Here is a 25,989-nt window from a genome sequence, read left to right as displayed (position 1 = left end):
TGTAGGCACAGCCTGGCCCCTTCTTACCCCCAGTATTTGCGGCTCCTCAAGTCCTCTCAGGGCTGTTTGCATCGGTCATGACGGCGGGCGGCAGACACAGGGGTCGGGCTCTGCTTCCGGTCTGCGGCCTGGGCCCGGCATATTGAATCTGGAGGTGAGGCCACTTGCAGGAAGAGAGGGGCGGCCACACACAGGACAGCCAGCCAGGCCCAGGAGGATCACGGGCTGCTGCTCACAGTGACACCAGGTGGTCGGAGGGAGCAGTGCCGCTCCCACGGAGGCCGGACGCCGGCCTGCTCAGCTCCACCCACCGGCCACCACTACATCAGAGCTTTCAGATTCGGCCTGCCGGCCGCCGAAATGGTGCAGACACATCTTAAAGCGGCCCCAGGGCCGGCGGCCTACCGGGAAATTTCCCGGTTTCCCGGTAGGCCAGTCCGGCCCTGGGTCTACCTCTTTTTCACGAGACCCTCCTGGATGTTACAGGGGAGTTGGCAAGTATGCTTTCTAGTTACATGTAATTATAACCTTTGTACATACAGCTAAATTAATTTTCATAGGGCTCCATAATAAAACTTAGATGGGACACCAGCGGTGCACCACCAATGAGGCGTTTGCCTCAGGCAGCACCAGGTAGGGGCAAAAGGGGGCAACACAAAGGGGGGCTATCTGTTTCTTCAGTATAGTTTTGGAAAGCACAGTGGGAAAAGTATGTGGCACTCTATTACCTTGTATGTTTTATAGCTCTCTCTGTCTGTAATGTTTTCCAAGTATGTCTTTAACAGTAGGGCTGGAGAGAAGGGGTTAGGTCAAGAAATTGGCATTAGGGGTGGGGCGCCGTTTCAGTTTTCCCCTCCGGCAGCAGAAAGACTAGGTGCACTCCTGTGGGACAACCTACCCGTAAAGTGTGTTACAGCAATATGTCAGCATTATACTTGAAGATTGAACCACAGTATATAACCAGGCATGTTTATAGACGTGAGGTGAGCACATAGCAGATTAAAATTAGGCCCCTTCTGCTGCTGGTTAAAGCCATATCCACCCAGGACAGGACTTGCTGATTGTTTGACCCCCATCTCCTCTAAGTGATCCATGGGTTACTTCGCTGCAAAGGTTGTCAGTTTTATTGAGAGGAGATCTCTCCACAGGTTCTCTCCATGTGTATAGGTGAGTTCCTAACATGGAGACATGTAACCTCTGAGGAGGACCATTGTGTGCAGTGGATGCTGCTGGTAATACCAAAGAGAGATGCACATCAGCATTTGATTTTCAGAAATGCACTTGCCTACAATTTCCAGCACCACTTGATTCTCTATGCTCTATGCAAGCTAGGGATAGAGAAGTTGCAGAAGGTGGGACTGATTGGCTAAGCAAGGACCTGTGGGAGTGGTCCAAGTGGGAAGAAGAAATGACCAGTTGAAGAGAGACTCAAACTCTGGACACAATCAGTAGACACAGAGAGAGGCCTAGAAGCTCACTCTGAGAGGAGCACTGATCCTGCAGAGTACCTGTACCATGCACTGTACCATGGGCAGCTTCAGATGAAGATCCTCCATCCCACTCCATTTGTCTCCACAAATCTGAACACTGTGGCCCCAAGCTGGATCCTTATGTGACTACAGCTTGCAGCGGTTTTGTGTCTGGTCACAAAACAGAATGCTGACAGAATGGAAGACATCCTGATGCATCCTAAATCGATCTCCTACGCACATGAAGAGAAGATGTACAATGAATGTTAATAAGATTAGCAGGGTTTCTATGTGTGATGGTAATAGAGGTAGCATCAGTGCCTCATGCACACGACAGTATTTTTTCACGGTCTGCAAAACGGTGTTCCGTTGGTCCGTGATCCGTGACCGTTTTTTCGTCCGTGGGTCTTCCTTGATTTTTGGAGGATCCACGGACATGAAAAAAAAGTCGTTTTGGTGTCCGCCTGGCCGTGCAGAGCCAAACGGATCCGTCCTGAATTACAATGCAGTCAATGGGGACGGATCCGTTTGACGTTGACACAATATGGTGCAATTGCAAACGGATCCGTCCCCATTGACTTTCAATGTAAAGTCAGGAGTCCCTTTTATACCATCGGATCGGAGTTTTCTCCAATCCGATGGTATATTTTAACTTGAAGCGTCCCCATCACCATGGGAACGCCTCTATGTTAGAATATACCATCGGATTTGAGTTACATCGTTAAAACTCATATCCGACAGTATATTCTAACACAGAGGCGTTCCCATGGTGATGGGGACGCTTCTAGTTAGAATATACTACAAACTGTGTACATGACTGCCCCCTGCTGCCTGGCAGCACCCGATCTCTTACAGGGGGATATGATAGCACAATTAACCCCTCAGGTGCCGCACCTGAGGGGTTAATTGTGCTGATCACAGCCCCCTGTAAGAGATCCGGTGCTGCCAGGCAGCAGGGGGCAGTCATGTACACAGTTCGTTGTATATTCTAATTAGAAGCGTCCCCATCACCATGGGAACGCCTCTGTGTTAGAATATACTGTCGGATATGAGTTTTCACGAAGTGAAAACTCAGCTCTGAAAAAGCTTTTATGCAGACGGATCTTCGGATCCGTCTGTATGAAAGTAACCTATGGCCACGGATCACGGACACGGATGCCAATCTTGTGTGCATCCGTATTTTTTCACGGACCCATTGACTTGAATGGGTCCGTGAACCGTTGTCTGTCAACAAAATAGGACGGGTCATATTTTTTTGATGCACAGGATACACGGATCACGGATGCGGCTGCAAAACGGTGCATTTTCCAATTTTTCCACGGACCCATTGAAAGTCAATGGGTCCGCGAAAAAAAAACGGAAAACGGCACAACGGCCACGGATGCACACAACGGTCGTGTGCATGAGGCCTAAGTATAATTGTTGGTAAAGTCCTGCAGTTAAACATGGCTATTAGATAGGGCAGGAGACGGGTATGCTGTGTGAGATACTCAAGCACACCTGCAAATATATCACTGTTACTGACAGTGTTCATTGTATCTACATTATTTTAATTTTATGTTTTGTTTGCCTTCACTCTTGCTGCCCTGTTATCCCTCCAGTGCATTCTATCCACATAAGTCCCTCTCTCCTTCCCTCAACCATGTACAGCTCAAATGCCCTATTGACCTTCTGCCCTGATCCGTTTTTTGTAGAGGCTAAATTTGACTTTTCTGTTTATCTCTCCTGTTCATAAGACGTGTAAAAAACTGAATCGTAACTGTATCCACACTGACTCAGATTTACTAATGTGTCTGTACTTACAATCTGTCAAAATGGTGGTGCAATGTGGCACAACCAGGCTTTCTACAACTTTTGCCTATTCGCTCAAGAAGTGGATGGGTCTTTGCAGGACTTTGCGGAAAAGGCACATGGCCTAAGATGTGATATACTGTATGTGCCACAATTCTGGCGTAAAATTGTGTCTCAAAGTGAGTCAACCAATAGTGATGGGCGCGAATTTTCAAATCACAAATTTTAATCACAAATATAAGCACTTTGAGAATTCGGGAATATTTAGAAAATAGTGCTATATATTCGTAATTTTCGAATATTCTAGATTTTTTTTCATCTAAACCCATGATCCCTCACTGCTTCTTGCTTGTGGGCCAATGAGAAGGCTGCAATATCTTTGAGCTTAGCAACATCCCTAGCAACTAATAGGAGAGTTGCCTACCCCTTACTATATAAGAACCTCCCCAGCAGCCCTTGTATGCAGTATTTTGCAGTTCTTAGAGAGAGCAGTGTCATTGCTGTGCTCTGTGCTTTGCTCGTTATATTAGATAGTTAGTTAGATACAGTAGCTTATACAGTCAGGTCCATAAATATTGGGACATGGACACAATTCTAACATTTTGGGCTCTATACACCACCACAATGGATTTGAAATGAAACGACCAAGATGTGCTTTACCTGCAGACTGTCAGCTTTAATGTGAGGGCATTTACATCCAAATCGGGTGAACGGTGCAGGAATTACAACAGTTTGCATATGTGCCTCCCACTTGTTAAGGGACCAAAAGTAATGGGACAGAATAATATTCATAAATCAAACTTTCACTTTTCAAAACTTGGTTGCAAATCCTTTGCAGTCAATTACAGCCTGAAGTCTGGAATGCATAGACATCACCGGACGCTGGGTTTTATCCCTGGTGATGCTCTGCCAGGTATCTACTGCAACTGTCTTCAGTTCCTGCTTGTTCTTGGGGCATTTTCCCTTTAGTTTTGTCTTCAGCAAGTGAAATGCATGCTCAATAGGATTCAGGTCGGGTGATTGACTTGGCCATTGCATAACATTCCACTTCTTTCCCTTAAAAAACTCTGGTTGCTTTTGCAGTATGCTTTAGGTTATTGTCCATCTGCACTGTGAAGCGCTGTCCAATGAGTTCTGAAGCATTTGGCTGAATATGAGCAGATAATATTGCCCAAAACACTTCCGAATTCATCCTGCTGCTTTTGTCAGCATTCACATCATCAATAAATACAAGAGAAGCAGTTCCATTGGCAGCCATACATGCCCACGCCATGACACTACCACCACCATGCTTCACTAATGAGGTGGTATGCTTAGGATCATGAGCAGTTCCTTTCCTTCTCCATACTCTTCTCTTCCCATCACTCTGGTACAAGTTTATCTTGGTCTCATCTGTCCATAGGATGTTGTTCCAGAACTGTGAAGGCTTTTTTAGATGTTGTTTGGCAAACTCTGATATGGCCTTCCTGTTCTTGAGGCTCACCAATGGTTTACATCTTGTGATGAACCCTCTGTAATCACTCTGGTGAAGTCTTCTCCTGATTGTTGACATTGATACACATACACCTACCTCCTGGAGAGTGTTCTTGATCTGGTCAACTGTTGTGAAGGGTGTTTTCTTCACCAGGGAAAGAATTCTTTGGTCATCCACCACAGTTGTTTTCCCTGGTCTTCCGGGTCTTTTGGTGTTGCTGAGCTCACTGGTGCGTTCCTTCTTTTTAACCCCTTAAGGACTTAGGGCGTACCGGTAGCCCTGTTTCCTGAGTCCTTAAGGACTCAGGGCGTACCGGTACGTCCTAAGTTTAAATCGCGATTGCAGCACGGTGGGGGTTAATTGCAACAGGATGTCCGCTGAAATCATTCAGCGGGCATCCTGTCACAATGCTGGGGGGGTCCCGTGACCCCCCCGTGTCGGCGATCGCCACAAACCGCAGGTCAATTCAGACCTGCGGTTTGCGGCTTTTACCTTATCTGGCAGTTGCGGTCGGCGGTGCCATCGGGTCCCCATGCGGCTGTAGACGGGACCCGATGGCATGGAAGGCAGCGCAATGTCTAAGGAAGGCATCGCGCTGCCTTCCGGTGAAGAACCTGTGAGATCCAGCCCCCTGGATCTCACAGGCCGGAAGCTGTATGAGTAATACACACAATTTTACTCATACAGCCAATGCTTTCCAATACAGAAGTATTGGAATGCATTGTAAAAGGGATTAGACCCCCAAAAGTTTAAGTCCCAAAGTGGGACAAAAAATAAAGTAAAAAAAATGTTGAAAAAATAAAGTTTTCCCTCTCAAAAATTAAAAGTTTCAAGTAAAAATAAACAAAAACGTCATTTTCCCCAAATAAAGTTAAAAAATTGGGAAAAAAATTGGGAAAAAAAAGTATACATATTAGGTATCGCCGCATCCATATCGAGCGGCTCTATAAACATATCACATGACCTAACCGCTCAGATGGACACCGTAAAAAATAAAAAATAAAAACTGTGCTAAATAAACCATTTTTTTGTCACCTTACATCACAAAAAGTACAACAGCAAGCGATCAAAAAGGCGTTTGCCCACCAAAATAGTACCAATCTAACCGTCACCTCATCCCGCTAAAAATTAGCCCCTACCTGAGACAATTGCCCAAAAAATTTAAAACTATGGCTCAGAATATGGAGACACTAAAACATCATTTTTTTGTTTCAAAAATGATATTATTGTGTAAAACTTACATAAATAAAAAAAAGTATACATATTAGGTATCGCGGCGTCCGTATCGACCGGCTCTATAAAAATATCACAGGACCTAACCCCTCAGATAAAAATAAAAACTGTGCTAAATAAACAATTTTTTGTCACCTTACATCACAGAAAGTGTAATAGCAAGCGATCAAAAAGTTATATGCACCCCAAAATAGTGCCAATAAAACCGTCATCTCATCCCGCAAAAATCGTACCCTACCCAAAGTAATCGCCCAAAAACTGAAAAAATTATGGCTCTCAGACTATGGAAACACTAAGACATGATTTTTTTTGCTTCAAAAATGAAATCATTGTGTAAAACTTACATAAATAAAAAAAAGTATACATATTAGGTATCACCGCATCCGTGACAACCGGGTCTATAAAAATATCACATGATCTAACCTGTCAGATGAATGTTGTAAATAACAAAAAATAAAAACTGGTGCCAAAACAGCTATTTCTTGTTACCTTGCCTCACAAAAAGTGTAATATAGAGCAACCAAAAATCATATGTACCCTAAACTTCTACAAACAAAACTGCCACCCTATCCCGTATTTTCTAAAATGGGGTCATTTTTTTGGAGTTTCTACTCTAGGGGTGCATCAGGGGGGCTTCAAATGGGACATGGTGTCAAAAAAAACAGTCCAGCAAAATCTGCCTTCCAAAAACCGTATGGCATCCTTCTGCGCCCTGCCGTGTGCCCGTACAGCGGTTTACGACCACATATGGGGTGTTTCTGTAAACTACAGAATCAGGACCATAAATATTGAGTTTTTTTTGGCTGTTAACCCTTGCTTTGTAACTGGAAAAAAATTATTAAAATGGAAAATCTGTCAAAAAAGTGAAATTTTGAAATTGTATCTCTATTTTCCATTAATTCTTGTGGAACAGCTAAATGGTTAACGACGTTTGTAAAATCAGTTTTAAATACCTTGAGGGGTGTAGTTTCTAGAATGGGGTCATTTTTGGGTGGTTTCTATTATGTAAGCCTCGCAAAGTGACTTCAGACCTGAACTGGTCCCTAAAAATTGGGTTTTGAAAATTTCAAGATTTGCTTCTAAACTTCTAAGCCTTGTAACAGCCCCAAAAAATAAAATATCATTACCAAAATGATCCAAACATGAAGTAGACATATGGGGAATGTAAAGTAATAACTATTTTTGGAGGTATTACTATGTATTATAAAAGTAGAGAAATTAAAACTTCGAAATTTGCTATTTTTTAAAAAAAAATTGGTAAATTTGGTATTTTTTTATAAATAAAAATGATTTTTTTTTTACTTCATTTTACCAGTGTCATGAAGTACAATATGTGACGAAAAAACAATCTCAGAATGGCCTGGATAAGTCAAAGCGTTTTAAAGTTATCAGCACTTAAAGTGACACTGGTCAGATTTGCAAAAAATGGCCAAGCCCTTAGGTGAAATAGGGCTGAGTCCTTAAGGGTAGAGTTGAGCGAACACCTGGATGTTCGGGTTCGAGAAGTTCGGCCGAACATCCCGGAAATGTTCGGGTTCGGGATCCGAACCCGATCCGAACTTCGTCCCGAACCCGAACCCCATTGAAGTCAATGGGGACCCGAACTTTTCGGCACTAAAAAGGCTGTAAAACAGCCCAGGAAAGAGCTAGAGGGCTGCAAAAGGCAGCAACATGTAGGTAAATCCCCTGCAAACAAATGTGGATAGGGAAATGAATTAAAATAAAAATTAAATAAATAAAAATTAACCAAAATCAATTGGAGAGAGGTTCCATAGCAGAGAATCTGGCTTCCCGTCACCCACCACTGGAACAGTCCATTCTCAGATATTTAGGCCCCGGCACCCAGGCAGAGGAGAGAGGTCCCGTAACAGAGAATCTGTCTTCATGTCAGCAGAGAATTAGTCTGCATGTCATAGCAGAGAATGAGGCTTCACGTCAGCCACCACTGCAACAGTCCATTGGCATATATTTAGGCCCAGCACACACACAGGCAGAGGAGAGAGGTCCCGTAACAGAGAATCTGGCTTCATGTCAGCAGAGAATCAGTCTGCATGTCATAGCAGAGAATCAGGCTTCACGTCAGCCACCACTGCAACAGTCCATTGTCATAAATTTAGGCCCAGCACCCAGGCAGAGGAGAGAGGTCCCGTAACAGAGAATCTGGCTTCATGTCAGCAGAGAATCAGTCTTCATATCATAGCAGAGAATCAGGCTTCACGTCACCCACCACTGTAAGAGTCAATTTTCATAAATTTAGGCCCAGAACCCAGGCAGAGGAGAAAGGTCCCGTAACAGACAATCTGGCTTCATGTCAGCAGAGAATCAGTCTTCATATCATAGCAGAGAATCAGGCTTCACGTCACCCACCACTGTAAGAGTCAATTTTCATAAATTTAGGCCCAGAACCCAGGTAGAGGAGAAAGGTCCCGTAACAGACAATCTGGCTTCATGACAGCAGAGAATCAGTCTGCATGTCATAGCAGAGAATCAGGCTTCACGTCAGCCACCACTGCAACAGTCCATTGTCATAAATTTAGGCCCAGCACCCAGGCAGAGGAGAGAGGTCCCGTAACAGAGGATCTGGCTTCATGTCAGCAGAGAATCAGTCTGCATGTCATAGCAGAGAATGAGGCTTCACGTCAGCCACCACTGCAACAGTCCATTGGCATATATTTAGGCCCAGCACACACACAGGCAGAGGAGAGAGGTCCCGTAACAGACAATCTGGCTTCATGTCAGCAGAGAATTAGTCTGCATGTCATAGCAGAGAATGAGGCTTCACGTCACCCACCACTGCAACAGTCCATTGGCATATATTCAGGCCCAGCACCCAGGCAGAGGAGAGAGGTCCCGTAACAGAGGATCTGGCTTCATGTCAGCAGAGAATCAGTCTGCATGTCATAGCAGAGAATCAGGCTTCACGTCAGCCACCACTGCAACAGTCCATTGTCATAAATTTAGGCCCAGCACCCAGGCAGAGGAGAGAGGTCCCGTAACAGAGGATCTGGCTTCATGTCAGCAGAGAATCAGTCTGCATGTCATAGCAGAGAATCAGGCTTCACGTCAGCCACCACTGCAACAGTCCATTGTCATAAATTTAGGCCCAGCACCCAGGCAGAGGAGAGAGGTCCCGTAACAGACAATCTGGCTTCATGTCAGCAGAGAATTAGTCTGCATGTCATAGCAGAGAATCAGGCTTCACGTCAGCCACCACTGCAACAGTCCATTGGCATATATTTAGGCCTAGCACACAGGCAGAGGAGAGGTTCATTCAACTTTGGGTAGCATCGCAATATAATGGTAAAATGAAAATAAAAATAGGATTGAATGAGGAAGTGCCCTGGAGTCCAATAATATATGGTTATGGGGAGGTAGTTAATGTCTAATCTGGACAAGGGACGGACAGGTCCTGTGGGATCCATGCCTGGTTCATTTTTATGAACGTCAGCTTGTCCACATTGGCTGTAGACAGGCGGCTGCGTTTGTCTGTAATGACGCCCCCTGCCGTGCTGAATACACGTTCAGACAAAACGCTGGCTGCCGGGCAGGCCAGCACCTCCAAGGCATAAAAGGCTAGCTCTGGCCACGTGGACAATTTAGAGACCCAGAAGTTGAATGGGGCCGAACCATCAGTCAGTACGTGGAGGGGTGTGCACACGTACTGTTCCACCATGTTAGTGAAATGTTGCCTCCTGCTAACACGTTGCGTATCAGGTGGTGGTGCAGTTAGCTGTGGCGTGTTGACAAAAGTTTTCCACATCTCTGCCATGCTAACCCTGCCCTCAGAGGAGCTGGCCGTGACACAGCTGCCTTGGCGACCTCTTGCTCCTCCTCTGCCTTGGCCTTGGGCTTCCACTTGTTCCCCTGTGACATTTGGGAATGCTCTCAGTAGCGCGTCTACCAACGTGCGCTTGTACTCGCGCATCTTCCTATCACGCTCCAGTGCAGGAAGTAAGGTGGGCACATTGTCTTTGTAGCGTGGATCCAGCAGGGTGGCAACCCAGTAGTCCGCACAGGTTAAAATGTGGGCAACTCTGCTGTCGTTGCGCAGGCACTGCAGCATGTAGTCGCTCATGTGTGCCAGGCTGCCCAGGGGTAAGGACAAGCTGTCCTCTGTGGGAGGCGTATCGTCATCGTCCTGCCTTTCCCCCCAGCCACGCACCAGTGATGGACCCGAGCTGCGTTGGGTGCCACCCCGCTGTGACCATGCTTCATCCTCATCCTCCTCCACCTCCTCCTCATCCTCGTCCTCCTCGTCCTCCAGTAGTGGGCCCTGGCTGGCCACATTTGTACCTGGCCTCTGCTGTTGCAAAAAACCTCCCTCTGAGTCACTTCGAAGAGACTGGCCTGAAAGTGCTAAAAATGACCCCTCTTCCTCATCCTCCTCCTCCTCCTCCTGGGCCACCTCCTGTTCCATCATCGCCCTAAGTGTTTTCTCAAGGAGACATAGAAGTGGTATTGTAACGCTGATAACGGTGTCATCGCCACTGGCCATGTTGGTGGAGTACTCGAAACAGCGCAACAGGGCACACAGGTCTCGCATGGAGGCCCAGTCATTGGTGGTGAAGTGGTGCTGTTCTGTAGTGCGACTGACCCGTGCGTGCTGCAGCTGAAACTCCACTATGGCCTGCTGCTGCTCGCACAGTCTGTCCAGCATGTGCAAGGTGGAGTTCCACCTGGTGGGCACGTCGCATATGAGGCGGTGAGCGGGAAGGCCGAAGTTACGCTGTAGCGCAGACAGGCGAGCAGCGGCAGGATGTGAACGCCGGAAGCGCGAACAGACGGCCCGCACTTTATGCAGCAGCTCTGACATGTCGGGGTAGTTGTGAATGAACTTCTGCACCACCAAATTCAGCACATGCGCCAAGCAAGGGATGTGCGTCAAATTGGCTAGTCCCAGAGCTGCAACGAGATTTCGCCCATTATCACACACCACCAGGCCGGGCTTGAGGCTCACCGGCAGCAACCACTCGTCGGTCTGTTGTTCAATACCCCGCCACAACTCCTGTGCGGTGTGGGGCCTGTCCCCCAAACATATGAGTTTCAGAATGGCCTGCTGACGTTTACCCCGGGCTGTGCTGAAGTTGGTGGTGAAGGTGTGTGGCTGACTGGATGAGCAGGTGGAAGAAGAGGAGGAGGAAGCCGAGAAGGAGGAGGTGGCAACAGGAGGCAAAGAATGTTGCCCTGCGATCCTTGGCGGCGGCAGGACGTGCGCCAAACAGCTCTCCGCCTGGGGCCCAGCTGCCACTACATTTACCCAGTGTGCAGTTAGGGAGATATAGCGTCCCTGGCCGTGCTTACTGGTCCACGTATCTGTGGTTAGGTGGACCTTGCTACAGATGGCGTTGCGCAGTGCACACTTGATTTTATCGGATACTTGGTTGTGCAGGGAAGGCACGGCTCTCTTGGAGAAGTAGTGCCGGCTGGGAACAACATACTGTGGGACAGCAAGCGACATGAGCTGTTTGAAGCTGTCTGTGTCCACCAGCCTAAATGACAGCATTTCATAGGCCAGTAGTTTAGAAATGCTGGCATTCAGGGCCAGGGATCGAGGGTGGCTAGGTGGGAATTTACGCTTTCTATCAAATGTTTGTGAGATGGAGAGCTGAACGCTGGCGTGTGACATGGTTGAGACGCTTGGTGACGGAGGTGGTGGTGGTGGTGTTGGTGGTACATCCCCTGTTTGCTGGGCGGCAGGTGCCAACGTTCCTCCAGAGGCGGAGGAAGAGGCCGAGGCGGCAGCAGCAGAATAGGCCGAGGCGGCAGCAGCAGAAGAGGTAGCAGGGGGAGCCTGAGTGACTTCCTTGGTTTTAAGGTGTTTACTCCACTGCAGTTCATGCTTTGCATGCAGGTGCCTGGTCATGCAGGTTGTGCTCAGGTTCAGAACGTTAATGCCTCGCTTCAGGCTCTGATGGCACAGCGTGCAAACCACTCGGGTCTTGTCGTCAGCACATTGTTTGAAGAAGTGCCATGCCAGGGAACTCCTTGAAGCTGCCTTTGGGGTGCTCGGTCCCAGATGGCGGCGGTCAGTAGCAGGCGGAGTCTCTTGGCGGCGGGTGTTCTGCTTTTGCCCACTGCTCCCTCTTTTGCTACGCTGTTGGCTCGGTCTCACCACTGCCTCTTCCTCCGAACTGTGAAAGTCAGTGGCACGACCTTCATTCCATGTGGGGTCTAGGACCTCATCGTCCCCTGCATCGTCTTCCACCCAGTCTTGATCCCTGACCTCCTGTTCAGTCTGCACACTGCAGAAAGACGCAGCAGTTGGCACCTGTGTTTCGTCATCATCAGAGACATGCTGAGGTGGTATTCCCATGTCCTCATCATCAGGAAACATAAGTGGTTGTGCGTCAGTGCATTCTATGTCTTTCACCGCTGGGGAAGGGCTAGGTGGATGCCCTTGGGAAACCCTGCCAGCGGAGTCTTCAAACAGCATAAGAGACTGCTGCATAACTTGAGGCTGAGACAGTTTCCCTGGTATGCATGGGGGTGATGTGACAGACTGATGGGGTTGGTTTTCAGGCGCCATCTGTGCGCTTTCTGCAGAAGACTGGGTGGGAGATAATGTGAACGTGCTGGATCCACTGTCGGCCACCCAATTGACTAATGCCTGTACCTGCTCAGGCCTTACCATCCTTAGAACGGCATTGGGCCCCACCATATATCGCTGTAAATTCTGGCGGCTACTGGGACCTGAGGTAGTTGGTACACTAGGACGTGTGGATGTGGCAGAACGGCCACGTCCTCTCCCAGCACCAGAGGGTCCACTAACACCACCACGACCATGTCCACGTCCGCGTCCCTTACTAGATGTTTTTCTCATTGTTATGGTTCACCACAACAACAAATATATTATTTGGCCCAATGTATTGTATTCAAATTCAGCGGGATATAAATTTGAGGCCTAGTATTTAGGCGCTGGGTGACCGGTATGGATTTAGTGACAGAATTAGACTTGGAAATGCACAGAAGCGTGTGTGTGAAGTTATTCTGAATGACCCAATGTGCACCTTGAATATTATATACCCTTTTTGGGATAGATTTCAAATAGCTCTGATATAGCAGGAACCACTAAATTATGAAATTGCTAAATTGGGAATTGTACTTCAACCCAGAACAAAAAATGTGCTTTGACGGGCACTAAATAACTTTCCCAGCTACAACAGGACAGCGGTAACGAGAGATTTAGAGGGATTTAAATTTGAGGCCTAGTATTTAGGCGCTGGGTGACAGGTATGGGTTTAGTGACAGAATTAGACTTGGAAATACACAGTAGCGGGTGTGTGTGAAGTTATTCTGAATGACCCAATGTGCACCTTCAATATTATATACCCTTTTTGGGATAGATTTCAAATAGCTCTGATATAGCAGGAACCACTAAATTATGAAATTGCTAAATTGGGAATTGTACTTCAACCCAGAACAAAAAATGTGCTTTGACGGACACTAAATAACTTTCCCAGCTACAACAGGACAGCGGTAACGAGAGATTTAGAGGGATTTAAATTTGAGGCCTAGTATTTAGGCGCTGGGTGACAGGTATGGGTTTAGTGACAGAATTAGACTTGGAAATGCACAGAAGCGTGTGTGTGAAGTTATTCTGAATGACCCTATGTGCACCTTCAATATTATATACCCTTTTAGGGATAGATTTCAAATAGCTCTGATATAGCAGAAACCACTAAATTATGAAATTGCTAAATTGGGAATTGTACTTCAACCCAGAACAAAAAATGTGCTTTGACGGACACTAAATATCTTGCCCAGCAACAACAGTACAGCGGTGGGTAACGAGAGATTTAGAGGGATTTAAATTTGAGGCCTAGTATTTAGGCGCTGGGTCACCGGTATGGATTTAGTGACAGAATTAGACTTGGAAATGCACAGAAGCGTGTGTGTGAAGTTATTCTGAATGACCCTATGTGCACCTTCAATATTATATACCCTTTTAGGGATAGATTTCAAATAGCTCTGATATAGCAGAAACCACTAAATTATGAAATTGCTAAATTGGGAATTGTACTTCAACCCAGAACAAAAAATGTGCTTTGACGGACACTAAATATCTTGCCCAGCAACAACAGTACAGCGGTGGGTAACGAGAGATTTAGAGGGATTTAAATTTGAGGCCTAGTATTTAGGCGCTGGGTCACCGGTATGGATTTAGTGACAGAATTAGACTTGGAAATGCACAGAAGCGTGTGTGTGAAGTTATTCTGAATGACCCTATGTGCACCTTCAATATTATATACCCTTTTAGGGATAGATTTCAAATAGCTCTGATATAGCAGAAACCACTAAATTATGAAATTGCTAAATTGGGAATTGTACTTCAACCCAGAACAAAAAATGTGCTTTGACGGACACTAAATATCTTGCCCAGCAACAACAGTACAGCGGTGGGTAACGAGAGATTTAGAGGGATTTAAATTTGAGGCCTAGTATTTAGGCGCTGGGTCACCGGTATGGATTTAGTGACAGAATTAGACTTGGAAATGCACAGAAGCGTGTGTGTGAAGTTATTCTGAATGACCCTATGTGCACCTTCAATATTATATACCCTTTTAGGGATAGATTTCAAATAGCTCTGATATAGCAGAAACCACTAAATTATGAAATTGCTAAATTGGGAATTGTACTTCAACCCAGAACAAAAAATGTGCTTTGACGGACACTAAATATCTTGCCCAGCAACAACAGTACAGCGGTGGGTAACGAGAGATTTAGAGGGATTTAAATTTGAGGCCTAGTATTTAGGCGCTGGGTCACCGGTATGGATTTAGTGACAGAATTAGACTTGGAAATGCACAGAAGCGTGTGTGTGAAGTTATTCTGAATGACCCTATGTGCACCTTCAATATTATATACCCTTTTAGGGATAGATTTCAAATAGCTCTGATATAGCAGAAACCACTAAATTATGAAATTGCTAAATTGGGAATTGTACTTCAACCCAGAACAAAAAATGTGCTTTGACGGACACTAAATATCTTGCCCAGCAACAACAGTACAGCGGTGGGTAACGAGAGATTTAGAGGGATTTAAATTTGAGGCCTAGTATTTAGGCGCTGGGTCACCGGTATGGATTTAGTGACAGAATTAGACTTGGAAATGCACAGAAGCGTGTGTGTGAAGTTATTCTGAATGACCCTATGTGCACCTTCAATATTATATACCCTTTTAGGGATAGATTTCAAATAGCTCTGATATAGCAGAAACCACTAAATTATGAAATTGCTAAATTGGGAATTGTACTTCAACCCAGAACAAAAAATGTGCTTTGACGGACACTAAATATCTTGCCCAGCAACAACAGTACAGCGGTGGGTAACGAGAGATTTAGAGGGATTTAAATTTGAGGCCTAGTATTTAGGCGCTGGGTCACCGGTATGGATTTAGTGACAGAATTAGACTTGGAAATGCACAGAAGCGTGTGTGTGAAGTTATTCTGAATGACCCTATGTGCACCTTCAATATTATATACCCTTTTAGGGATAGATTTCAAATAGCTCTGATATAGCAGAAACCACTAAATTATGAAATTGCTAAATTGGGAATTGTACTTCAACCCAGAACAAAAAATGTGCTTTGACGGACACTAAATATCTTGCCCAGCAACAACAGTACAGCGGGTAACGAGAGATTTAGAGGGATTTAAATTTGAGGCCTAGTATTTAGGCGCTGGGTGACAGGTATGGGTTTAGTGACAGAATTAGACTTGGAAATACACAGTAGCGGGTGTGTGTGAAGTTATTCTGAATGACCCAATGTGCACCTTCAATATTATATACCCTTTTAGGGATAGATTTCAAATAGCTCTGATATAGCAGAAACCACTAAATTATGAAATTGCTAAATTGGGAATTGTACTTCAACCCAGAACAAAAAATGTGCTTTGACGGACACTAAATATCTTGCCCAGCAACAACAGTACAGCGGTAACTGAGAGATTTAGAGGGATTTAAATTTGAGGCCTAGTATTTAGGCGCTGGGTGACAGGTATGGGTTTAGTGACAGAATTAGACTTGGAAATACACAGTAGCGGGTGTGTGTGAAGTTATTCTGAATGACCCAATGTGCACCTTCAATATTATATACCCTTTTTGGGATAGATTTCAAATAGCTCTGATATAGCAGGAACCACTAAATTATGAAATTGCTAAATTGGGAATTGTATTTCAACCCAGAACAAGAAATGTGCTTGAACGGACACTAAATAACTCGCCCAGCTACAGCACTAGGGACAGATTTAGCTGGATATAAATTTGAGGCCTAGTATTTAGGCGCTGGGTGACCGGTATGGATTTAGTGACAGAATTAGACTGGGATATGGCCAAAAAATAAACAGACTATTGCTGGTTAAATGCACTTGGTGTGACAGCTTCACCCTGATGTAGGCTTTAGCCAAAAAACAACCACACCATTGAGGGTTAAATGCACTTGGTGACAGGCGCAGCTTGCCCCTGATTTTGTATATGGCCAAAAAATGAACAGACTATTGCTGGTTAAATGCACTTGGTGTGACAGCTTCACCCTGATGTAGGCTTTAGCCAAAAAACAACCACACCATTGAGGGTTAAATGCACTTGGTGACAGGCGCAGCTTGCCCCTGATTTTGTATATGGCCAAAAAATGAACAGACTATTGCTGGTTAAATGCACTTGGTGTGACAGCTTCACCCTGATGTAGGCTTTAGCCAAAAAACAACCACACCATTGAGGGTTAAATGCACTTGGTGATAGGCGCAGCTTGCCCCTGATTTTGTATATGGCCAAAAAATGAACAGACTATTGCTGGTTAAATGCACTTGGTGTGACAGCTTCACCCTGATGTAGGCTTTAGCCAAAAAACAACCACACCATTGAGGGTTAAATGCACTTGGTCGCAGCTTGTGCTGGCGCACCACAAGACACAAAATGGCCGCCGATCACCCCAGAAAAATGAGACTGACAAACGGTCTGTGCAGCCTAAAAACAGTGAGCAATTGAGGATCAGCAGCTCAATGATCCACAGCTGCAGATCGATCAGTTAATCAAGTCCTTTGGAGGAGTTAATCTGCCTAATCTCGCCCTACTGTCGCAGCCGCAACCTCTCCCTACGCTAATCAGAGCAGAGTGACGGGCGGCGCTATGTGACTCCAGCTTAAATAGAGGCTGGGTCACATGGTGCTCTGGCCAATCACAGCCATGCCAATAGTAGGCATGGCTGTGATGGCCTCTTGGGGCAAGTAGTATGACGCTTGTTGATTGGCTGCTTTGCAGCCTTTCAAAAAGCGCCAAGAAAGCGTCACAAAAGCGCCAAGAAAGCGACGAACACCGAACCCGAACCCGGACTTTTACGAAAATGTCCGGGTTCGGGTCCGTGTCACGGACACCCCAAAATTCGGTACGAACCCGAACTATACAGTTCGAGTTCGCTCATCCCTACTTAAGGGGTTAAGAATGTTCCAAACAGTTGTTTTGGCCACGACTAATGTTTCTGCTATCTCTCTGATGGGTCTGTTGTGTTTTTTTCAGCCTAATGATGGCTTGCTTCACTGACAGTGACAGCTCTTTGGATCTCATCTTGAGAGTTGACAGCAACAGATTCCAGATGCAAATAGCACACTTGAAATGAACTCTGGACCTTTTATCTGCTCATTGTAATCGGGATAATGAGGGAATAACACACACCTGGCCATGGAACAGCTGAGAAGCCAATTGTCCCATTACTTTTGGTTCCTTAACAAGTGGGAGGCACATATGCAAACTGTTGTAATTCCTACACCGTTCACCTGATTTGGATGTAAATACCCTCAAAGCCGACAGTCTGCAGGTAAAGCACATCTTGTTAGTTTCATTTCAAATCCATTGTGGTGGTGTATAGAGCCAAAAATGTTAGAATTGTGTCCATGTCCCAATATTTATGGACCTGGCTGTACATATATATATATATATATATATATATATATATAATACAGATAGTTAGTGGGAGATAGTCAGTGTAGGTTATATCCTGATATAAATAAATGAACTGGATCAGTGGCTACACCAAACTGTAAACGAATGGCAAGGTGCTCTACCCAGCGACTCACCCCGGTGTCGCAAAATACAATAAATACAATAGTTTTGGGGTTTGGGAGGCACTCAGTATATCTCAGGTTGAATGTAAAAATCACAAAGGTCGTGGTGCTATTAATAATTTATTATGTTTAGAAATCAAGCAAGAAATAAAAATAAAAATTTATGAAAAACTAATAAAGGTATGAAGAAGCGACAGTTGATCAACATGCCGCACAGTCTCCACCATTTCACTGTGAGCTGAGCATAGGGAGAGACGTGAAAAGCGCTTATGCACTAGGGACAGTGTTGCAGAGAGCTTTTAATTGTGCCGGGGGGCCAGATCATAATGATGACCATCCTCATCTTTTGCTGGCTTCACTTCTTACAAATCATCCTTTGTGGTCTCTATGTCCAAAAAAAAGTCAGCAAGATGCAGAGAGAGAAGTAGCTGAATTTTCCTATGACATATCATCTGTATTAGATGATGTGGAAAAGGAGAAAAGCAGATGGCAGAAGGAGGGTCCTCCACCTGTAGGGCAGGAGAGCTGTTGGGGTTGGAGAAGTGGGTTTGCAACTTCTTCTCTCAGTCCAGGGATGCGCCATGACAGTTTTTGACTCCTCTTTGATCATTTTGTTGGATCCAACTGCCGGTCACCTGCTGCACCACAAGGTACTCTTGATATGTAGTTTCAGGATGCAAGGGTTAAAGGTAAGTATAACTTTATTAGGTAAATGTGTATAGTGGTCAACTACTGGTCCCATGTTGCCCCTTTATGTAATTATCATACAAAAGGGGTATTTTCAGGAGATTGCAGGCCATAAGAGCAATAATTGGCATATTGTGCCCAACATCTAACCAGCCAAACCCCATACCTGCAACAACCCCTGTTTGGTTAACACATATTATACAGCAGCTAATAGTTTTCAGGCTCCTGTCCCTTATGGCAATAATCCAACAGCCTTGTTTGATCTATCCACCATGTTTGGCCCATCTGGTATTAGCAGTGAAATATCATCCGGTTCATAGTATATATTTGCATAGTTTTCGATTTTACACTTGGAATATGGAAATCATTCTTTTTTTTTTTTAAAGGGATTCGTGTCTATAGTGTTACAAAAATATTTCTGTTCTTTCAGTAGTTTTCCATTTGACTGAACAGAGACATTTACAATTTTAATGTGTACATTTTTGAGCTTATAATACGGGACCCATGTTTTGTTTTGCATTTTTGTTTTTTTCCTCCCATTGTTCCAATAGCCATAACTTTTTAAATGTTCCATTCATAAAGCCATATGAGGCTTATTTTTTTGGGGGGATAAGCTGTTTAGCGCTCAAATCATTTTGGAACTCTATAGAGGTGTATGCAGGGTGGCCACACTTGTTTGGTGGGCTCTCTCATCAGTTCGTGGGACCTCATTCTGGAGATAGGAGCAGGTCACAGAGGTTGGGCCCACACCTATCTAACACTGATGGAATATCCTAGTGATATGTCCCAGATGGGAATACCCCTTCAAAGAAATGCTGCCAGAATCCATACAAAAGTATTTGTGACCCTTCAACAAAAGGAATCGCACCAAGTACATAGTCTCTTTAAAGGGAACCTGTCACCATGAAAATGCTGTATAATCTACCAGCATCATGTTATTCAGCAGAAGGAGCTGAGCAGATTGATATATTGCATTGTGCAAAAAGATTCAGTATAACTGGTTACTTATTGATTGAAATCCCCCCTCATTGTGGGCTTTGGCGTCCAGTGGGCAGAGTGAGCATATATGTAGAGCTCAGTCACAGATTAGGACCGCATACTTGACTTCTAACCCAGAATAAAGAGGGATTTAAATAAATAAAATACTAGTTATGTTCAATCTTTTCCCACAAAACTATATATCCATCTGCTTAGCTCCCCATTATATAGCAGGCTGACTGCAGATCAGGTACCATGGTCAACATAACAGGTTCCTTTTAAATACTGACTTTCTATACTGTATGCAGTTTATTATATTCTCATGGCTTCCAGGAGACAGAACCAGAACCAGGATGGAATAATCATACAGTCTGAATTTTACCTGATGAAGGGTCAGATACGGTTTCTTCAGGTCTAGAATGTGCAGGTTTCCAATGATTGGTAACGGTCTGGGCCCAGGGGGCAGATTATAATGAGCGTTTCTTTTCCATCCAAAGAAAAATAGGGCAAGAAAAATGCATAAAATGATGGACAGAACCAGTGTGATGGGATCAGAGATGTTCATGATGCCAGGAAAGGTTTCTATGGAAAGACAAATAGAATCATGACCTGGTGGGTAACAGACAGCATTTGATTCATGTTTCAGGGCTGTGTTTGTCATTAGGTATAATCCACAATGTAAGCATGTGTTAATCGGACCTGAAATTAATTTCAAAATTTCCAAGGGTGGACTGGGAAGTTAAAGTGTCCCTTGAAAAAATAAAATAAAAGTGGCCCTATGTTGTAGGCAGGTCAACGTTGACAGAAGGCGGGGCAACACAAGTACATGGGGCTAACACAAGTAGACAGGGACAACAGAAGCAGGTGGGTTCAGCAACACCATAGTGCAGCACAAAATACCACCCCAGAAGCTGCCCCTTTTTATCATCAGCGCCAGCTGCCACATCCAGAGGATGATTATACAATTGAATTCAGAAGGAAAGGATACAAACCTTAACCAACACTGAGAGCCTCACATCATTACGTAGCTGGTCAATAGTCATGAGGAGGCTTCAGGGAATCCCTTGGGCATTGGCCCCCTGGAACATTTCCCTTTAGAGTCTATGGCCAGTTTTCCTGTCTCTACTATCTATCTATCTATCAATCTATCTCATCTATCTATCTATCTATCTATCTATGTAGGAAAAGAATCCAAGGCAGCACACAAATATCCGTTAAAATACAAAGGTTTCAGCTCTCTCTATGGAGCCTTTGTCAAGCCAAAGGCTCCATAGAGAGAGCTGAAACGTTGCTGTTCACACATGGGTGAATAAAATACCCTTTTGCTTTTTACGGATATTTGTATGCTGCCTTGGAATCTTTTCCTGCATATATCTAATTGGATCAAGTCCGTGGTCCTTTTCAAGGAATTGCACCTATTGGAATTGTGTGCTGCTCATCTATTTTTAATTTCATATCTATCTATCTATCTATCTATCTATCTATCTATCTATCTATCTATCTATCCATCTCCTATCTGTTATCTATCTATCTATGTACATCAACACAGATAGAGCAGCAGCACAGTCAGACTGTGTGAATAAGGTGTAATCTCAGGGTAGGCAGGCTTCTCCTCCACTGTAAATACGTCCAAAGAACAAGGCAGCACTCCAAATTCTCGTGAGGGGGTGAGAATCAGGCTCCTCTCAGTCTATGGCAGGCAGTAATATATTGTGCTGCTGTGGCCACTGTGTTCTCCTCTTCCACCAGCAGTATGGAGAGTCTTTCTTCCTCCTCCATGGAGATGAAGTCTGGGCAGAGATCAGACAGTCTCCTGAAGTAAGTCTCCCTCATTGCTGAGTATTTGGGGCACCACAGCAGGAAATGAGCCTCATCCTCCACGGCCTCCTGGTCGCACTGCTGGCACAGTCTGCTCTCCCTGGGCATGTACTTCTGTCGGTGACGCCCAGATTCAATGAGCAGGCTGTGGGCGCTCAGTCTGTACCGGCTCAGGATCTGTCGGCCTTTTGGATTGGGGAGTTTCTCCAGATATGGGGCTCTGGTATACTGTCAGCTTATGGGATGTTCTTATGTCGTTCCTCCAGACGCTAATATACTCCTCTTTGTACTTGTGCATCGTCCTCTGGATTTTGCCCTTTGTCAGGCTATATTGGTTGGTGGCTTGGGAAGGCTGCGTTTGGGTGACTTGTTGCAGGGTGCTTTGTTTTTCTGGGGCTTCTTGGTGTAGCAAGGCTTTGTGATGGTGGGATCTGGGACTGCTGCTATGAAGATGGGCTCTGAATGATAGCGCCCTCTTTTGTACAGCAAAGTAGAGTGGGAATCTGCCCAGTTCTGCTCGACAGGCGCTGTTCGAGGTGCTCCTGTGGACCTGGAGAAAGTGTTTGCAGCGTTCTAGGTGGAATAGTTCTGTTGGCCCAGAGTCCTACTTTGCCCAGTCTGGGTATGTGTCTGGGCCCCAGACTTCGCTGCCATGCAGGAGGATTGGGGCAATGATGGTGTCAAGGATTTTAAGCCAGACGGTCACTGATGCTTTAAGGTGATACAGACGCCTTCTGATGGCATAGAAGGTTTTGCTTGCCTTGTCTTTCAGTGTTTCCATGGCTTTCTTAAAACTCCCTGATTGGCTGATCTCTAGGCCCAGGTAGGTGTAGTTGTCGGTTTCTGAAATTGGACAGTTGTTTAGCAGGAAGGGAGGACGCCCGGCTGCTTTTCGATTTCTTTTCTGGAACACCATGATGTTGGTTTTCTTTGGATTAATGGGCAGTGCCCACGTGTTACTGAACTTCTCCTGGATTTTCAGGTTATCTTGGAGACCTTTCTCAGTTGGCAATAGTAGCAGAAGATCATCTGCATAAAGGAGAAATTTCACCTCGGTGTCATAGAGGGTGAGACCAGGTGATGTGGAGGACTCCAGAGACGCCGCCAGCTTATTGATGCAGATGTTAAACAGGGTTAGACTGAGGCTGCAGCCCTATCTGACTCCTCGGCTCTGCCGGAAATAAGCCGTTCTCCTCCCATTTACCTTCACGCTGCATCTGTTCTCAGTGTAGGAACTTCTGATGACATCATGTTTTTCCTCCTATTCCTCTTTCAAGAAGTTTCAGGAATAGGCCCGGATGCCACATAGAGTCAAAGGCCTTCTTAAAGTCCACAAAGCAGGCATAGATCTTTCCATGCTTTGTATTGTGGACATGGCTCTTGATGTGGCTCTGCAGGGTGTAGATGTGGTCCGTAGTGCGGTGGTTTGGTATGAAGCCTGCTTGGCTTCTGCTGAGGATGTTGTGCTGGGTAAGGAAACTGAGGATCCTCTTATTCAGGATACTGCTGAGGAGTTTTCCCAGGTTGCTGCTGACGCATATCCCTCTATAGTTGGCTGGGTCGTACCTGTCTCCGCCCTTGTGTATGGGGGTGATGATGCCCTGGTTCCAGCTCTGGGGGAAGTAGCCGGCACTAAGCACAACATTGTAGAGTTTTACTAATGCGGCCTGGATACCTGGCGGGCTGTATTTCTATATATCTGTTTATTATGTATTATTTATGTATGTAGCTATCTCATATCTATCTGTCTATCATTTATGGTACAGTTATTTATTATCTATCTATATATCTGTTTATGATATATTATTTATGTATGTATCTATCTCCTATCTATCTATCTATCTATCTATCTATCTATCTATCTATCTATCTATCTATCTAACTATAATCTGTCTCTCTGTCTAGAAAAAGAAGGGATAGTAGCACTCCAATATTGATAAAGAAACCACTCTGTGTTTATTCTTCTATGTCCATAGCAATGTTTTATTAAAGAAGAATTAACACACCGCGGTTTCTTCGTCAATTTTGGAGTGCTCCAGTACCTTCTTTTTTGACTTTGCTGACCCTGGATCAAGATCCACATTACCCTTGTATGGACTTTGTTTTCTAGTGCTGCTTTCTTCTTCTATTGGTGTTCTGCTTCTGATGTTACTGGTCAGATGTGACGGTCTAGACCTACATCAGAACTGTGTCTAGGCAATGAGGACGTTTGGGACACACGCCTAAAATTTCACTCCTGCACACCAGGTGGAGCTGGACCCCCATGAAACAGTATTGTTTTCCAAGCCCAGAATTCCCTTCATTGGTTATTTTATGTAAGTTGTAATATGATAATATAATGATATACAGTTTTGAATATGTTTATGATATTATTGAATTGTGTACTTGGTTTATTTGCATATGTAATTGATAATATGACATCACTACTGCTGTGTGTATTTAGATATACTACTGAGGCTATGGTAAAGAATTGAGAAAGAATTTATCATAATTTAAAACCGTGCTGTTTGGTGAATAAAGAATACTTTTGCTACAAGAGGAGTGCTGCATTTTCTGTATGGATAGTATCTATCTATCTATATATCTATCTCATATCTATCAATCAATCAATCAAATCAATAAAGCTTTATTGGAAGGTCTAAAATTATACATTAGTATTGCCAAAACATGTGGAAAATAGGGGGTTGAGAAATGGGGACACACCCGGGGTCAGGGTATCGGAGTCCATGGCGTATCAGGCTCCTCTCAGTCTGTGGCAGGCACTGATATATTGTGCTGCTATGTCCACAGTGTTGTCATCCTCTCCCAGCAAGATGGGCAGCTTCTCTTCCTCCTCCATGGAGCTGAAGTCTGGGAGTATATCAGAGAGTCTCCTAAAGTGAATGTCCCTCACTGCTGAGTATTTGGGACAGTATATCAGGAAGTGCGCCTTATCCTCCACTTCCTCCAGGTGGCACTTCTGGCACAGTCTGCTTTCTCTAGGCATGTAGCTCTGTCGATGCTGTCCGGATTCGACGGCCAGGCTGTGGGCGCTTATTCTGTAGCGGCTCAAGATTTTCCGGTCTCTGTGGTTCCCTAGTTTCTCCAGATATGGGGCCAGTTTTTAGTCTCTCTGCAGGCTCTGGTACACCATCAGCTTCTGGGATGCTCTCACCTCCTTCCTCCATTCACTGACATATTCCTCTTGTCTCTTGTTTACTGTGTTCCTGATTCTGGCTTTTGTGAGGTGGTGTGGGGTGATTATCTGGCCGGGCTGGTTTTCAGTAAGTTGATTTTGGGGCTTTGCATTGCCTGGGATACCTTGATGTAGCAAGGATTTATGGTGATGGGAGCCTTCACTACTACTATGTAGATGGTAGCTAATCTAGGCCTTTTAGTATTCCATAGGAAGGTTGTGAATATGCTTCTGATTTGAGCATAAAAGGAAGCAGGAATATGTATCGGGAGGGCTTGGAATCTATCTATCTATCTATCTATCTATCTATCTATCTATCTATCTATCTATCTATCTATCAAGGAAAACAAAGGCTCCATTGAGTAGAGCTGAAACGTTGCTGCTAGATGGGTTAATAAACCATCCACTTTTTTTCACAACGTTTTTGGAGTGCTGCCTTCTTTTCTTTAATATATTCAAGTGGACCTTGGTCGACGTTTTTTTTGGAGGGATTGCACCCACTGATTTGTGTGCTGCTTTTAAAAAAATCTTTTTATCTATCTAGCTATCTGTGGTTGAGCTACTTTTATTCGCACCGAATCCGAATTTCCTAGCGCTTCGTGGTAACAAACTGATTTTTTCCCTAAAATGGTGTCTACACATGTTACAAAGTGAAAGTAAGAAGCCTGGGAATGCGAGAGCACCCACAATGTCATGCAGACAGCCAATCAGCATCTAGGCCAGCCCCTGTGATGTCACAGCCCTATAAGGCTACTTTCACACTAGCCTTCAGAGCGGATCCGTTCTGAACGGATCCGCTCATATAATGCAGACGGTGGCTCCGTCTAAGTGTGAAAGTAGCCTGAGCGGATCCGTCCAGACTTTTACATTGAAAGTCAATGGTGGACGGATCCGTTTGAAGATTGAGCCATGGTGTGTCATCTTCAAACGGATCCGTCCCATTTGACTTACATTGTAAATCTGGACGGATCCGCACGCCTCCGCACGGCCAGGCGGACACCCGAACGCTGCAAGCAGCGTTCAGGTGTCCGCCTGCTGAGCGGAGCGGAGGCTGAACGCCGCCAGACTGATGCACTCTGAGCGGATCCGCGTCCACTCAGAATGCATTAGGGCTGGACGGAAGCGTTCGGGTCCGCTTGTGAGCCCCTTCAAACGGAGCTCACAAGCGGACAGCCAAACGCTAGTGTGAAAGTAGCCTAAAACCGTTCACCATTTGCTCGCGCAGAGGCAGTCCGCTCCTCTTTTGATTGAAAATTACCTGCTGAAGACCCTGCGCTGAGCTTGATGACATCACTGAGTGCTCCCA

General features: G+C 45.0%; 1 protein-coding gene across 2 annotated transcripts in view; it reads right to left on the bottom strand.

Moving 5' to 3' along the window:
* Positions 1-25,989, bottom strand: part of LOC122935129 (cytochrome P450 2C5-like) — a 102,755-nt gene that overhangs the window by 47,267 nt on the left and 29,499 nt on the right. For both annotated transcript variants that reach the window (XM_044290893.1, XM_044290895.1), the window contains exon 2: positions 20,073-20,272. In XM_044290893.1, coding sequence (XP_044146828.1) covers positions 20,073-20,255 — 183 coding nt within the window. In that variant the 5' untranslated portion in view covers positions 20,256-20,272. The remainder of the gene's footprint in view (positions 1-20,072; positions 20,273-25,989) is intronic.

This window comes from Bufo gargarizans, chromosome 4 (assembly GCF_014858855.1).
Source record: "Bufo gargarizans isolate SCDJY-AF-19 chromosome 4, ASM1485885v1, whole genome shotgun sequence".
NCBI classification, from domain to species: domain Eukaryota; kingdom Metazoa; phylum Chordata; class Amphibia; order Anura; family Bufonidae; genus Bufo; species Bufo gargarizans.
The sequence above is the reverse complement of the archived record's forward strand: the minus strand, read 5'-3'. Positions and strand labels throughout refer to the sequence as shown.